This window comes from Cyprinus carpio, chromosome A20 (assembly GCF_018340385.1).
Source record: "Cyprinus carpio isolate SPL01 chromosome A20, ASM1834038v1, whole genome shotgun sequence".
Lineage (NCBI taxonomy): Eukaryota > Metazoa > Chordata > Actinopteri > Cypriniformes > Cyprinidae > Cyprinus > Cyprinus carpio.
In genome coordinates, this window is record NC_056591.1 from 4,931,108 (window position 1) to 4,947,451 (window position 16,344).

The 16,344-nt window shown below is 40.2% G+C and overlaps 1 protein-coding gene across 6 annotated transcripts in view; it reads left to right on the forward strand.

The window, feature by feature from the left end:
• LOC109108241 (neurexin-3b-like) overlaps nt 1-16,344 on the forward strand; it is a 352,875-nt gene that overhangs the window by 75,595 nt on the left and 260,936 nt on the right. For all 6 annotated transcript variants that reach the window (XM_042777425.1, XM_042777419.1, XM_042777423.1 and 3 more), the window contains one exon: nt 10,570-10,871. In XM_042777425.1, the coding sequence (XP_042633359.1) occupies nt 10,570-10,871 (302 nt within the window). The remainder of the gene's footprint in view (nt 1-10,569; nt 10,872-16,344) is intronic.

A 16,344-nucleotide genomic window follows, 5' to 3' on the forward strand; every position in this document is an offset into this window, starting at 1 on the left:
AATATCTAAACACAGTGTGTGATGTTGTTGAGATCTATTCTAAATATTTAAAAGAGACAAATGTGAGAGATCCAGCGTCTGTAGCTAAGGAGAAATATCTGAGCCCAGTGTGTGATGTTGTTGAGATCTCTTTTAAAGCTTTAAAGGAGACCATTTTAAGATTGTTAGAGTTTTTCTCTCAGGAGACAAGTTTAAGAAGCAGGAGACTCAAGCTAAAATCTCCATTCAGTCTTAAAGTGCTGTAAACTCATTTCTGTCTAGGAGAAATATTTGAGATGTTAAAGAGATCTCAGTTTTGATTTGTCTTTCCTATGGGCTGCTTCTTTAGTCCATCTTTTTACAGTCCTTATTACAGGTATAGCTGATTTCAGTTTCTGCCTCTAGCAGATTCCAGAAGAACTGTCTGAGATAAAAAGAAACTCTTAAAGATGCGCATTAGTTATCGGCCGACATTTATCGTGCACCCCTAACACCAGGGGACCAGAAAGAACTGTTGTAAACTAGAAGTATTTTCGATTTATCCTGGTGCAACTTCACAGACCCATTTTTGCTGGTTTTGTGTTTTACTAGAAAATAATAGTAAAATGTTGTAGCCCGTGGCTAGATTTTAAACCAATGCTAAATTTGTTGTAATGTCAAGAACATATGCTAGAAGTAGTGACTGTGATGGATCCACACTGCACGTTAGCTAAGATATGGGGTTTTAGTCACAGATTTAAAACATGAAAGGGTGACGAGCTTCAGTGTTTGGCTTTAGCTGTGTCCTTGTCAGTGGATGGAAGGGTTTGGATGGAAGGAGACAGGACAAAAACAAACAGGCTGCTGGGATAGACACCGCTCATGTCTCTGCCTTGCTGCTGACAGCAGAGATAATGGGCAATAAGAAAGTGTGCAGTTCTAGATGAGTGATTGGCTCCCAGTACTGTCAGTCATGCTCCAGGGAGCTCTGCTTCACCGTCAAGGCCAGAAGTGGGAGGGGTGAGGGGTGTCTGGGGGCAGAGACAGAGAGAAGCTGTAGATAGGGTTTGGTCTGATGCAGTGGCATTAGATGGACTTCTGAAAGGGAGGAAGAAAAATGTCCCCTCTCTACATAATCCAGTGTAATTTCATGTTTAATTTGTTGTTTACATGGTTTCAGGTATAATATGGAAAAGCCTTCAACATGTTAAACAATTAATACATGTCTTCGACCTGTGTGCAAATACCATAATAAGGGATTTTCTTAGCATCTGAGCAATTCAGGCTTGTATTTGTGGGCCATCCAGGGCTGCTACATCTGGAGACAGTGCACCAAATGACATTATTAAGAGCAGCGACACTGTAACTTTTTACACAAGATGCATTCTTTCATTCAAAAGCAGCTAAAGGAGCACAGCGGAACTGAACAAAGCATGTGTTAAAAAAAGGCATGAGATCTCGCGAGATCCGTCTGGTCTCACGAGAACGTGCCGATATCCGCACAAAACAATTTGCAGTTTACATTCGAGCTGCACAATTAATCATTTACAGATCGCGATTCAGACATCCACGCGATCTTATTCCTGAATGACAACAATTCAGCTATGTCTATTATGACTGTTTCACATCACAAGTGTCAGTGGAGTGTGAGAAGCACGTTTTGTCGCTGCCCATGTTAATGAATAATTCATGCTGTTGCTGATCCAGAAAGAGCAGCACAAACAGTCTTTTCAACCACACATCATTTTTGTGTTGAAGACATTTAAATAACATACAGTAAGTACTGGAAGAAAAGTTAATAGTTTGAGTATAAACACATATTCTCTACAGTAGTGATCAAAATGAAAGAATCTTAACACTTGTATGTACTGTAATGCATATACTCTTCCTCCAGGAGGTGGCGACAACTGCCCATTTAAAAAAAGTATTTGTCATTGAATCATTCATTCGGGAGATTCCAATTGTAAAACAGGTCTTTATGAATTGAGATACTGACTCCTTCATTTCATTTCATTTCACTTACTTTTTTTATTTTTTATATATTTTTTAAAGACTTAAGCAATTTAAAAAACATGATTCTCAGTTTATCCAGAAACATGCAATTCTACTTTACGTTGTTTATTTCTGCATATAATAAATTAAAATAGAAGTTTAATTTCATAAAGTGCCACTTAATTTCAAAATTGCATTTTGTGTTTTTCAGTTGAATAAAAGACTGTTTTTCCCTATATAATTCATCATTGAGGATTTATTTTAAAAAGACTAAAAATCTTGCTCGTTCTCGTGAACCCTGTCTCATGTCTCATGTCTCGTGTCTCGTCTCGTGGGATAAGTGTCTCATCACACCCCTAGTAAATGGGTGGTTTTTGCTGCTCCGGAGCTTTTCTTATAAAGATTGTAAAAAAAAAAAAAGGTTATGCATTTTTGCTTTATTGTTAATTGGTTTTATTTATTGGTTATCAGTAATGTATAGCACCCATACATTCCTAAGAAATACATTTGACTGGTGGACATGATGCAGCTTATGCAGGTCATCCTCAATAAATGTGAACAAAAAATCTCTTATTAATTCCTTAAGCTACTTTTGTTCTATTTAGTGTGCTTAATAATGTAATGTGTTTCATTAATAGATTAATTCACAAATAATATATGATTTAAATAAGTAGATGATTTTTAAAAAACATATATGTTGACAGCCCTAATTATAAGTCGCTGTATTTTTATTTTTTGGTGGAAAGAAACACTGCTGATGTTGTAGAGTTAAATTTAGGAGTTTTGGCAGTAGGCAGTGAACTTTTTGTTGCAGGCTTAAATAGCATTGCTTTAGTTGTGGACTCCCGTGCTGGTAGAATTTTAATTTGACTTCATAGAGTGTGCTAGCATCATGAGCTCACTTGACCTTGAGTAATATTTTACAGTGGCACTAAGTGGGCAGGCTATGATTTCGACTGAACATGGTAAATTATGTAAAAGACACTACAGATTCATTTTTTTCACATGAATTACTGCTACAACACATTCTTGTTTCACCACTTTACTACTTTAGACAATATCGTTTGAGGTTTGGTCATCACCTAAAGAGAGTATGTTAACGGACTATAATTGCTTTGCTATCAGTCTTACACCGAGCTTGAACATCACTCCATGGCACCCAGCTCTCTGCATCACTGCCTCTTTTGATGGGATTAGACTCCAGGGACCCTTGCACCCCACCACCCTACCCCTGTCAGCCTTACGTTCATCATTCACCCTGCAAACCACTACCCTGACACCTGTCGAATGGCAGAGCTCAGCTGGACAGGTGGGCTGCTTGCCTCTAACCAAGCAGATGACAGTGGGGTGATGCGCTATCAGACCAGAATTCTGCACTAAAGGCAGCACTGCAATAATATGACATCATAGTTGAACAGAGCTTATCACCATAAAGAGCATCTCTTTGACATTGTGTCTACTTAAAGGGGGAAACATTTATTTTTTTCTACCTTAAAGGATAATTTCGAGTGAACTGAAAATCACCCTCATGTTGTTCCAAGCTGGATCTTTGTTTTGTTTTTTAATGGAGAGAAAAAATAAATAAATCCAGATTGCGTTTGTTGCCCTTTTCCATTAAATTACAATGAATGGGGACAGAAGCTTTCAAGCTTCAAAAAAATATAAAACGGCCAATAAAGTATCATAAAATGGGTCCATATGATGTGCACTAAGTCCTATAAAGCCATATGATAGCTTTTTGTAAAAAAACAAAACAAAAAAAACACACTGAAATGTATTTTTGGTCCTTCTATGTAACTATGCATTGCTGCTTTCCTTAAGCAGGATAGCATGGTTTAATTCCAAGGGAATGAATAAACTGATAAAATGTAAGTCATTTTGGATAAAAGCATCTGCCAGATATTGTATTGGTGCAAAATAATAATTTAATAGAATTATGATTATTAACTAAATGTAAAACTTTTTTAATGGACCTGAGCTAATTTAAAATAACAATGAACAGTTCTATCGTTTTTTTATGTTAAAAAAATGAATAAACACTCACAAATGTACTGTACTGCGCACTGTTAGTTAATGATAGTTAATGCATTAATAAGCCATTATTGTAATGGGTTACCAAATAATGATATATTCATAATTTCTTTCTAGCTATACATTGTTTTCCAGCCTTATTAGAGTGTGGAATATACAGACAGCAAAGGCTCCATTCTAATGTATTCTCATTGTCATCAGAGATGCTACTAGTTTGTTTACGATTGAATTTGACACAACAAATCACAGCCAGCATCATTGCTTTCTGCTTCTACACATCTTGTTTCCAACTAGGACTGCATTCACTGACAGGATGGTGTACGGTCACCCTTGAGACCTGCCCACTCTCATTCACAGCACACCATTTCTGCACATGACTGATTCTAAGCTTGCTCATTCTGGTCCTGATTCATCAGCATGTAGGAGGCTTCCCGAATCGCTTCCCACTCTTAAGTCATGCTCCGGCATTGTCATGCAGGAATTAGCCTTCTATTTTTAGCCTGATATCTGCATTGCTTGTGTTAGAGGATGCTGGATGCAGTTTGGAGGCACGGTGGGGCACGTTACACCGCTGGCTGCTGCCACTGCGGATTCTTCACGCCACATTACCAAAGCCAGTTGCGGGCCTGCTTCCTAGATGACTAAATCTGTAGCAGCATTAAGGGTGCGAAAACAACCTTCCAACAGACTGAAAACACATCCAGACAAAGATCACATGTCTACAGCTTCAAACTGTGACTTCTTTTGGACAGAAAATAAGTCTTGTACAGATTGACGATATATGTGTCTGTTGAAGCCACAAGATTTTAAATCATGTTTAATAGCTAAAGAACTACATTAACCATAATTCTAAAGATTCAACAACCAGATTATATGTCAGGGTTACCATTGAAACAGTATACCGACTCCCAAAAAGCTTTATAAATTACAAAAATCTCACTACAGTCTCAAACTACGTACATACAGTATTTATATATAACAGAATATTTTGCAATAAAATTTGCAACAGATATGCTCCTATCCTATTTTTTTTTTTTTTTTTTTTTTTATGTTTTTGAAAGAAATCAAGTAGTAATTGAATCTTGTGATGGCAAAGCTAAATTTTCAATAGCAAAGTTTTTTGGTAAATTTATGTGCTTAATGTTTTTGTGAAATACCTCTAGAACTAAGGCTGTTAAAAGGGATCATTGTTGTACTTTATAAGGACACATTTGTGTTAAGATAGTGGCAGGATCACCACAAGAAGAAGGGAGTGTGGGATTGGGAAATGTTGCATGCCAGATTTAAACTTTCATTAACCGCCGGAGCACCACAGCTCAAAAAGCATGTGTGCTTTCTACTGGGCCGTGAATCAGAAAAACAAGCAATTTAATTTGACCTCATTTTTTAGGGTTTATTCAGGGTGAAAGAGCTCTCCCTGGTGGCAGCAGGTTCATCCCTGTACAAGGAATGGCTTTACTGCTGCCAAGCCAAATGTCAGAGCTGACATGGATCAGGGACATGTAAATGAGGTAGCTAAATGCCTCCATTGGATTTTGAAATCAAAGCTCAGTACACAGAGATGCAAACGGAGCAGTGGAGAAAATTAAACTTCCCAAGCGAGTGACAATCAATGTAAAGTGAACAGAATGCAAAGCAAGCACTCTTTCTCTTCCAATTTAGCAGATCATTATTTAATTTCAAATACTGCAGGAATGTGTTTTTCTGGCCCATGAGGAAATGCAACATTGATTTACTGTATCAATAACTCGATTACATTCATTAATTTATTCAGGTAATAAAGCAAATATTTGTTTGCCCCTGTTAGCTGTAAACTATTGCCATGATTTTAGAATATTTAACAGGATTTATTGCAAAAAAAAAAAAAGTTTTTGTGTAGGATAATATTGTAAATAATGTTGTTGATATAGCTTTTATGTTGATTAGTGTTCCTTTTGGCTCTGAACTAATTTTCTTTTAATATTTTTTTCCCCAGTGTTACAGAACAAAATCAGTCATTTAAAACATTTTCGGTACCCTAATTTGTTAAATTTTGTTTGTTAAATAACTGAATGCATTGCAGCTAAATGCATGAACGCACAAAGGGGAAACTTTCTGTTTACAAATTTCAGCACATACTGAAACACATACAGTCTATTGCTTAAAATGGTTTGTTAATTTTTGGTAAGCCACGATTCCCATTAAGTCTTAAGGGAATTGACCACTGCTTCAGCTGCAGGCATGTCTCAGTGGAAATAACTTGTGTTACTGCTCTCTGAGTAAGTGACATCGGATCAGGCCCTCTGTAGATGACCCTGATAAGGCTGAGTTGAGATGTAACTGTGATACAGCATTGCTGGAGAGACTGTCCCTCCTGGAGACCCTGTGAGATCACATGAGATCAGACGTTAAGAGAGACTGCTGTGGAAAATAAGCAAGTTACTGATACCTGTTTTGACCCATCAAAGCTATGGAGAAGTTTAACATCAAGTGTGGCCCTTATGAGAATATTCATAGTATTTATTTTAGCAGCTTTGAATGCAGGCTAAGCAAATACAAGCGGATTCATTTCCCTCAACACCTCTGAATCAATAAGTTATAGCTTTTAATATTTATTCTACACAATCTTATGTCTCCAGCATGCAGTAATAATTTAGTAAAAGTAATAATACCATGTTTCAAAGATATTGGAAATCCATAAACTCTATTGCTATGTTGATTTGTAATCTACTGTGTTACCTCAGAGGAAATGTCTCTCATGTCTGTTGTGTGTCTTTGTCTGTGTTGCTGAAGCACATGCATATTGCTATGGTTTCTAAAATATAATATTTGTAAAAAATAGTTCATTCATTCATTCATTCATTTCTTGTTTGTCATTTATTATTCTCATTAACATTAATGGAAGTTGCACCTCTAGTTCATGGACCTAAACAATTGACCATGTGACTAATTAATTTATTTTAGAACTCCTGGCCACAGAAAGGGCTGACTATTCTAATAAATAAATACACAAACAAAATAAGTAGACGTGGCTACTTTTGAATGGAGAATGATGCCTTGTTGTTCTCAACTCACCATGTTAATTGGCACAGTCTTGTTTATTAACCATAATAACCAAGTTTAACTAGTGTATTAAAAATGTTTTCTTTGGGTATCAGGAAATTCAGTTGTGATTGTTGTGATTACTGTTGACGTGTACGTTTTTTATAAAAGTTATTATATATAACTTTATACGTAAGTTATTTAAAATCATAATCTAGGACAGGTTTTTTTTTTCAACAATTTTAACAGTATTTTTTTTTTTTTGTCAAATGAGAGTATGTAGGCTAGTTAACTGCTAATTGAAACTAATTATGCAAATAACCATGTCTATTTAATGCTTAAGTGCTTGTGAAATGAATGATAATTTAAGTTGCCCTTGTGAAACAGGTGAATTTATAATGTGCATTTTTCTGCATTACAGATAATCTTGTAAAAGCTTATGCTCCCCAATTTGAAAATGATTTGATAGAAGATGAAATGTGCACCACTATGGTACTAAATGGAATTGCTGATTAATGCTGCAATCCAAATGGTATAAATCCACCTCTGAATGGCACTTCGGAGTGAGAACAATCATGGCTGCCATACTGAAAGGTTGTTCCAAACTAAATCCACGTCAAATGGCCCTTTGGAATGAAAGATTTCAAAGAGTATAACTAATGGACTCTTAGTCCCAGTGATTCTTTCCTCAGGTTTAGTTGCAAGGCAATGGCACCTCCTTAATTAGCTTGGTAAGATGATGCAGAAGTGCATTCCAAGGAATAGTTTTTTGGTTTCCTACACCCTTCATCATTAGGGCATATGGATGTGCCCTTCATAATGAAATAAGCAATAATCACCTCCTGTATTCCACTGATTGGACAAACAGATAGCCCGCCCCAAACTCACACCATTGGTTGAGCCAATGCTGCCTTGTTGGACCAGTCAGGATGCTCCACCAAACAAAGCAAAAGCTGCGTCCAAAATTGTTTATTGAGTAGATACTATTTGATGAGGAACGAACTTCACAACCATTAAATAGTATTTTATATGTATTATGAATGTGTGTATTATGAATGCAATCTGGACATACTATGTACAAGGGAAGTAGGCATATTCGGACACAAAGGATGTTTTGTCAAAGAGTTACACTTAAGTCAAGTCAAGTAAAGTCAATTGTTTTTTATATAGCACTTACAATATAGATTGTGTCAAAGCACATTTACAGTGTCAAACAGGAAAATAGTTTGTCAATAATGCAATAGGACAATAACAAACAGTAATTTTTTTTTCCAGCTAAAGTGAGTTCATTTATGATTCAGTGATGTCATCATCCAGTTCAGCGCTCTTCCAATAGTATCTGTGCAGTCAAGCCAACAATATTGCCAGAAATTAAGCGTCTCCAACTAAGCAAGGAATCAAAACTCCATCGGTGACAGAAATGAAGAAAAAACCTTGGCAGAAACCAGGCTCAGTCGGGGGGCAAGTTCTCCACTGGCCAGACGAAACCAGCATGGTGTGGTTTAATTCCAGCCTGCAATACAGGTCAGACTGTGCAGAGGACTTGTCTGGTTCCCATGGTCTTGTCCCGATGGCCATCTAGCTGACGTGTTCCTCACAGGGGATCTGTCTCTAGGGCTCTTCTAATTTCGTCTCTAGGTGCTGATCCACCATCTGGTCTGGAAACGGACTAGATCTGGGTGGCTACGGTGACCTCTGAATAAAAATGAAAGAGACTAATATTAATGTAGAAGCCATTCTTCTTACGATGTAGCGAGTACATCGGGTGTTATGGGAAGTGTTTCCGGTTCCGGTTGACCTCATTAATGCAGCCTAACAATCCTTTAACGGATTGTGTGTTATGTGTATGCCAGGTTAAAGAGATGGGTCTTAAATCTATATTTAAACTGACTCCCGAACAACGCTAGGTAGATTGTTCCAGAGTTTGGGTGCTAAATAGGAAAAGGATCTGCGGCCCGCAGCTGATTTTGAAATTCTAAGTATTATCAAATAGCCAGAGTTTTGAGATTGCAACGGACGTGAAGGACAATAATGCGATATGAGCTTGCTCAAGTACTGAGGAGCTAAATCATTCAGGGCTTTATAAGTAATTAGCAAGAATTTAAAATGTATACGATGTTCAATAGGGAGCCAGTGCAGTGTTGACAGAACTGGGCTAATATGGTTGTACTTCCTGGTTCTAGTAAGAACTCTAGCTGCTGCATTTTAGACCAGTTGGAGTTTGTTTATTAAGCACGCAGAGCAATCACTCAATAAGGCATTACAATAATCTAACCTTGAGGTCATGAACACATGAATTAACATTTCTGCATTTGACTCTCTGGAAATCCATGTAATAATGCCAGAATTACTCTTCTCTGTATATTAAAAGGGACTAGGAGAAAGTATTTTAAGTAGATTCACCTTTAATACACCCACATTTAATACATCCATCCATTCTTCAAAACCGCTTGCCACAGGGTCACAGGAATGCTGGAGCCTATGTTTTAGCTTTAATAATATTTTTATATTGATTGTGTCTGAATTACAGTAGATGTGTTTAATTAGGGTGAGAGCTAAACTCTGGAGGACAGTGACCCTCCAGGAGCGGGACTAGACTCCCCTGTCATTTGATGTGAAGCATCATGAAACTGCACTGCTCATTCACTATGACACACAAAACATGCAGACTCCATATTTCTTTTTGTGGTAAATAATCACAGACACTAGTCCAAATATAAAATTGTATAATTGCTCCTTGAGCTTGATTTGCTTACTCAGGCCTTCATTGTATCATTGCTTAAAATATATCATTCACAACAAGCTTCTTTTCTCCTCTCCTCTTCGTCTTTTTTTCTTAACCATTTTTTCCCTTTCTCTCTGTCTCTGTCACTCCCACAATCCCATCTTACTTCTCTGCTATCTTCCCATCCTGTTTTCACTTGTTCTCTCTCCTCCCTTTCCTTTCTGTCCCTGCATTTTTCTCAGAGGGGAGCTGACAGTGAATTCTGATACATCCTCTGGCAAGCCAAAATTCTAGGGGAAGAGAACGGTTAGCATGAAAGAAACAAGCTCTCGCAGATTAATGAAGACATTTGCCATTGTTCTTCCTTTACTGCAGGGTAATTCGCAAATAGCAATGTCACACTTTAAATGTTGGATGCGGAAATAAGCTTTCTCTGCCAAGAGGCAATGGGACTCAACTTCCAGAAAGATTGTTTCTTAAGAGATTACATCATACACATCAATGCAGCATTCTCTGATTCCACATTCAGACAGTAAAAGTGAAAGGTCTTTGTGAGAAAGCACCAATGCGAATTTATGGTCTGCTACTTTACCTCAGTGCTCTGACAAAGCTCCCAAAATCCCAATTTGTCTGCATCTAGCTCAAAAAAAAAGTCATTTCGGGGAAATCTTGGTTTTAATACTGACAGAACTTTATGTATTTGTCACCTATGAATTATGATTTTTAATGTTCATTGTTCAATCTCCTGAAAAGACCAACATGAACGTTAATTTTTACAGATGTATTCAAGTTCAATTATTGAAACCATGTAACATTGTAATTTTTTTCTTGATTGTTTTCAGCACGCGAGGACAACGTGGCAACATTCCGGGGTTCAGAATACTTCTGCTATGACTTGTCTCAGAATCCTATCCAGAGTAGCAGTGATGAGATCACTCTGTCCTTCAAAACTTGGCAACGCAATGGTCTCATTCTCCACACGGGCAAGTCAGCTGACTATGTTAACCTAGCGCTGAAGGACGGTGCCGTTTCATTGGTCATCAACCTGGGCTCAGGAGCCTTCGAGGCTATCGTTGAGCCTGTCAATGGAAAGTTCAATGACAACGCCTGGCATGACATCAAAGTGACACGCAACCTGAGACAGGTAATCACTAGACAATGGCCACTCTTAAGACTACTCACAGCTAGCTGGTTCATACAATATGTCTCAATATGATCAATACTGGTATACTTCAAATATGTTGCATCTGGTTTATAATCAGATAATTGTTTTTGGAACTGTCATTATTTAATTAAGACTGAATTTAGTTGCATTGTAATTTGTTAACTAGTTTCCAAATAATGAAAGAGTATGTTCTTATTTCCTCCTGTGTTTTCAAATCTTGAAATCTTTTATCTTTGTTACTTGACATGATTTAACACTCAAGGGCTTCAGAAAACTTAAAACTTGATCTCAAATCCTTTCAGTCTATGCTCCAAAGCTCTACAAGTGTCAGCGAACTTCCAAAGTTTTATCAAATCACCTTGCTATTTTTTAGACAGTGGTCGACATTTGATCTACATTTTCCTTCAGCTTATGCATTTAAGCAAGGCACATGGAAGTCTGACTAAGCAGTTGTTTACGATCAACTAGCTTTGCAATGAATCCTAAATACAGTTCTTTACTGAAGAGACTAGGAGCCTCATTTATAAAGATGCACCTAATCATTTGAAATTAGCACACAATAATTTCCTAAATGTTCCTATATACTCTTTACTGTATGCATGAATACTTGTTCTTAAATCCATTCTGCTTTATTATTGCAAAAAAAGAACAACAACATAAAAAAAAAACATATATATTAAATACTGTGCAGAGGAACAGTAATTCATCTATATAATACCCTCAGATGTCTTTGTATGGTTAGATGTAAGACAATACAAAGCATAAGGGTCTAAAAAAAAACAGTTGCAGCAAATTTTGTCAACTTAACCTAATCAGTGATTCAAATGAAATTGCATTTTCATAAAACTTTGAAGTAAGAGCTTTTAGTGCTACTTGGTTTAGCCTGCCAGTTAAAACACAATAGACACAATGTAATATGTGCTATATATATACACAGTATATATATAGTTTTCTCTTATTGAACTTGAAGTAGACACAATGTAATATGTGCTATATATATACACAGTATATATATAGTTTTACATCACACTTTAGAAGTGAAAGATCCATAGAATTTAATATGTGGGAAATCCCAATTTGTTTCACACTTTTAAAGTGAAATGACATCCATAGAATTTAAGATGATATTGGATAGTTGGCCAGCTGTATGTTCATGAATTGGGTTTGAGTCTTCAGTATCTCACTGAATGCTTGACTTGTTTGGCTGACCTTAAGCTTCACTGGCAGGTGAGGGAGATTTATATGGAATGAAAATATGATGAGGGATTGACAAGTAAGTGCTTTTTTCATGTCACTACTTTGTTCAGACTGGTAAAAGATATAGCACAATCCTCATGGGATGTTTTTTAGACTAGTGTATGAGCTGACAGACTGAAGGAGCTCTCTCTCTCTCTCTTTCTCTCTCTCTCTCTCACACACACTCTCCCTGTTTCTTTCTCTTTTTCTTATTCATGGGCACTGCTGCTTAAAAAAATGGTGTAATGGTGTGGATAGTTAAGCCAGGGGAGCACAGATATTCTGGTTGTGACATCACTAAATAGTGGAGTCTTAGCCCATGAATATAATTTGATTAAACATAAATTTCAGTTTTTTAAAAGATAAAAAAACAGTCAGTTTATATATATATATATATATATATATATATATATATATATATATATATATTAAAGATTCCAAGTGCTCTATTATACTGCCTGTAATTAAATTGGGCAGTTTATGAATCCGTCCAAGTTGTAATAAATTTGCATATTCTTTCCTTCATGACTATAAAAATTAATTAAATTAATTAAAATTTACTAAAGTAATATATCTACCTATTTCACAAAAGTATTTTTAAAAGTATAAACTGAAATATAAACAATAACATTATGATTAGAAATGTTTTTAAACAATTTCAAAAGCACACAAAGTTGCTGTGTTTTGAAGTTGTCATAACAAAGGGATTTGAGGGAGCAGTCACTCTTCCTGGTCCTTTTGAGGACTTTTTTGATGTATTTGCAACATATTTACTTTAATAAACTGATATTCTGATATCTCTACTTCAGATACTGTCGTTCCATTTTGTTTATGTTACAAATTTATTAGAATGCATAGCAAGTAGCAATAAAACTTCTCGGTTACGTATGTAACCCTCGTTCCCTGAAGGAGGGAACGGAGATGTTATGTCAGTGACTGATGACGTGAGATCTCGCTAGAGAGACAAATCGCCTACAAGTGTTAACAAAACAAGCCAATGAATGTTGGCGTGCGAGATTTGCATCGCGCACCCAGCCCTGCAGCATGGGTATATAAGGAGAGCACGTGCAGTCGCACATTCAGTTTTTCGCTGAGGAGCTGAGACGATGTGCCTCGCCATAAAGCAGTGGTACAGCAACTGTGGCGACAGAACATAACGTCTCCGTTCCCTCCTTCAGGGAACGAGGGTAACATACGTAACCGAGACGTTCCCTTTCAGTCAGTCACGTTCAACATTACATCAGTGACTGACGAATTGGAATCCGTATGGAAAGCGCCACTATTGCTGACCCCCTCCAGTGCCCTGCGAAAGCCGGCAAGTCCCCCCACACCAGTTGGGGCATAAGATAGGACAGGGCTTAGGCAGAGGAACCCACCACTGCTGTTCCATACAGTGAGAATTGTATAACACTGGGAGAGCATACCCAAGTAGGGGAACGCTACAGAACCACATCCTGTGCATAGGAGGTAACGTGGAAATTACACATATAGACTGCCCATAGGGCAGTGCTACATATGGAAGGCCCTGCGGTAGACTCAGCCCGCCTGGGGTGAGATCACTACGCAGCAGAGATGGCAGAGAAATCTCTGCCAGGGAAAAACATGGGCTTACTGTGAGGGAAGCCGTACCGTGGAAGAATACACATGTGGGATCACCTGAAAGAGGAATCATTACACACGGGCACCTAGCCCAGCACAAGGGCTGACCTTGGGCATACACATAAGTGCTGGACCTGGCGTCTGGCGCTCCGCCACGCCTGACTGCCGAGGGTGCGGGAGGAACTTCAACAGGGTTCGCCAAGAGGGAAACTGAACTGAGAAGCACTTAAGCGCACGTATCCGGTCCATAGAGGGGAATGGCGCAGCAAGCGTGATTGACACCGAGCCAGTCCAGCATTACCGGCCATCTGAGGCAAGTTTACTAGAGGACACAGGCTCTACACGGAGATTATATAATCTCACAAATATGTTAGCTGTCGCCCAGCCGGCAGCTCTACAGATGTTTGCTATCGAGGCACCAACGCCCAGGAGGAAGCCACAGCTCTTGTAGAGTGTGCTCTCACTCCAAGGGGGCACGGTAAGAGATGGCCCTGATATGCTAAGACTATAGCCTCCACTATCCAGTGGGCAAGTTTTTGTTTGGAGACAGCCTTTCCCTTCTGCTGTCCTCCGAAGCAGATAAAGAGCTGGTCTGAGGTCCTGAAGCTCTGTGTGTGGTCTGCGTAAATGCGTAAGGCATGAACGGGACAGAGCAGAGCGACGGCTAGGTCTGCCTCCTCCCGGGGCAGCACTTGCAAGTTCACTACCTGATCCCTGAAAGGCGTGGTGAGAACTTTGGGCACATGTCTCAGAACAATGTGAGAGTTGGCCGGGCCGAATTCAAGGCACGTATCGTCGACCGAAAATGCCTGCATGTCCCCGACCCTCTTGACCGAAGCCAATGTGGTGAGGAGCACTGTCTTTAGCAACAGAAACTTAAGCTCAACCGACTGCAGAGGCTTGAAGGGCTCCTGCTTCAAGGCCGTCAGGACCAAGGGGAGATCCCAAAAGGGTACCAAGTGAGGGCACGGAGGGTTCAGCCTCCTTGCCCCCCTAAGGAACCAGGTCGTGCTTCCCAACGGACTTGCCGTCTACTGCATCGTGATGTGCGGCAATAGCGCCAACATAAAGGAAGATCCTTCCTCAGAGCCCCCAAGGAGAGGCTATCATGAGGAGCATCAGTTCTGGGAGCCAAGTCCGACTGGGACAGTATGGCGCTACTAAGAGGAAATGATGATCCTTCCTCAGAGCCCCCAAGGAGAGGCTATTGAGAAGGCTGGGGGAAATGCATACTTGCGTTGTGGGACATGTCCGGAGAGGCAAACAGGTCTACCTGAGCATCCCCGAAGTGTCTCCAGATCAGCTGGACTGTCTCGGGTTGGAGTCGCCATTCTCCCGGAAGGGCGGGCTGACATGAGAGCTCATCGACTGCATGATTGAGCTCGCCTGGGACGTGAACGTCACGAAGCAACCTCAGATGCTTCTGACTCCAAAGGAGGGGATGGCGGGCGAGTTGTGACATGCGACGGGAGCATAGACTGTCCTGGTGGTTGATGTACACAACAGTCGCAGTATTGTCTGTCCAGACCAGTACGTGCCTGTTGCGAAGCCTCAGTTTGAAGTGGCGCAGAGCAAGCCATACTGCCAGCAACTCTAGGTAATTGATATGCCACTGCAGACGAGGCCCTGTCCAGGTGCCTGATGGTGCATGCCCGTTGCACATGGCTCTCCCAGCCAATGGCAGAGGCATGTGTTGAAACAACAACATGCCTGGACACTTGCACTAGGGGTCTGACCACGGGTTGAAGGTTTGGCGGCAGGACGGGGTAACCAAGACCCTGCGTTGCCATGCCCATCTCGGGACTCGATCATGAAGCCAACGCTGAAGAGTTCTCATATGAAGCAATCCGAGCTGCGTGACAGTGGCAGCGGATGCCATATGCCCCAGGAGCCTCTGAAACTGTTTCAGTGGAACCGCCTTCCTGTCCCGAAATGACTCCAGGCAGTTCAGCACCGACTGAGCGCGCTCTGTCGAGAGATGCGCTGTCAGGTCGACCGAGTCCAACTCGACAACGAGAAAAGAGATCCTCTGCACAGGGGAGAGTTTGCTCTTTTCCCAGTTGACCCGAAGCCCCAACCGGCTGAGGTGGCTGAGTACCACGTCCCTGTGTTCGCACAACTGAGCTTGGGACTGGGCCAATATGCCCACCCCTCGAACGTGAAGCGGAGAAACGGCCTGTGTCGGGGGAATATCCAATCTCGTGGATTAACACATTGAATGATACATTTCTGCGTTAACATCCTGAATGAGAGCTTGTGAAGCTGGGGAGCCAGTGGTGGAACAAAACCGAAAGGAAACAAAAGATTCTCCACCCGGCCTCCTCCAGGGGAAGGAGCGGTGCCCTCACCATCTCCTGAAGAGCAGGATCCTGAGACTCCAGATCGCCTGTCTCAGGGGCGCCGCTTGCCCTGGCGCTTTATGGACTGGGTTGGGGCAGAGATGGGTCATGAAGGCTGCTGTTGAGGCTGGGCTGGAGCGGAGGTGGAGGCAACAGAAGGGCGCCCTCGGCGATGAGCAGGTGGAGGGGCTGAGGCCGGCGGCTGGTAGAGAAGAAAGCGACCACATCTAGAAACGCACGAGTGGAAAGACATCTTTAAAAAGACGCCCCATCACTCG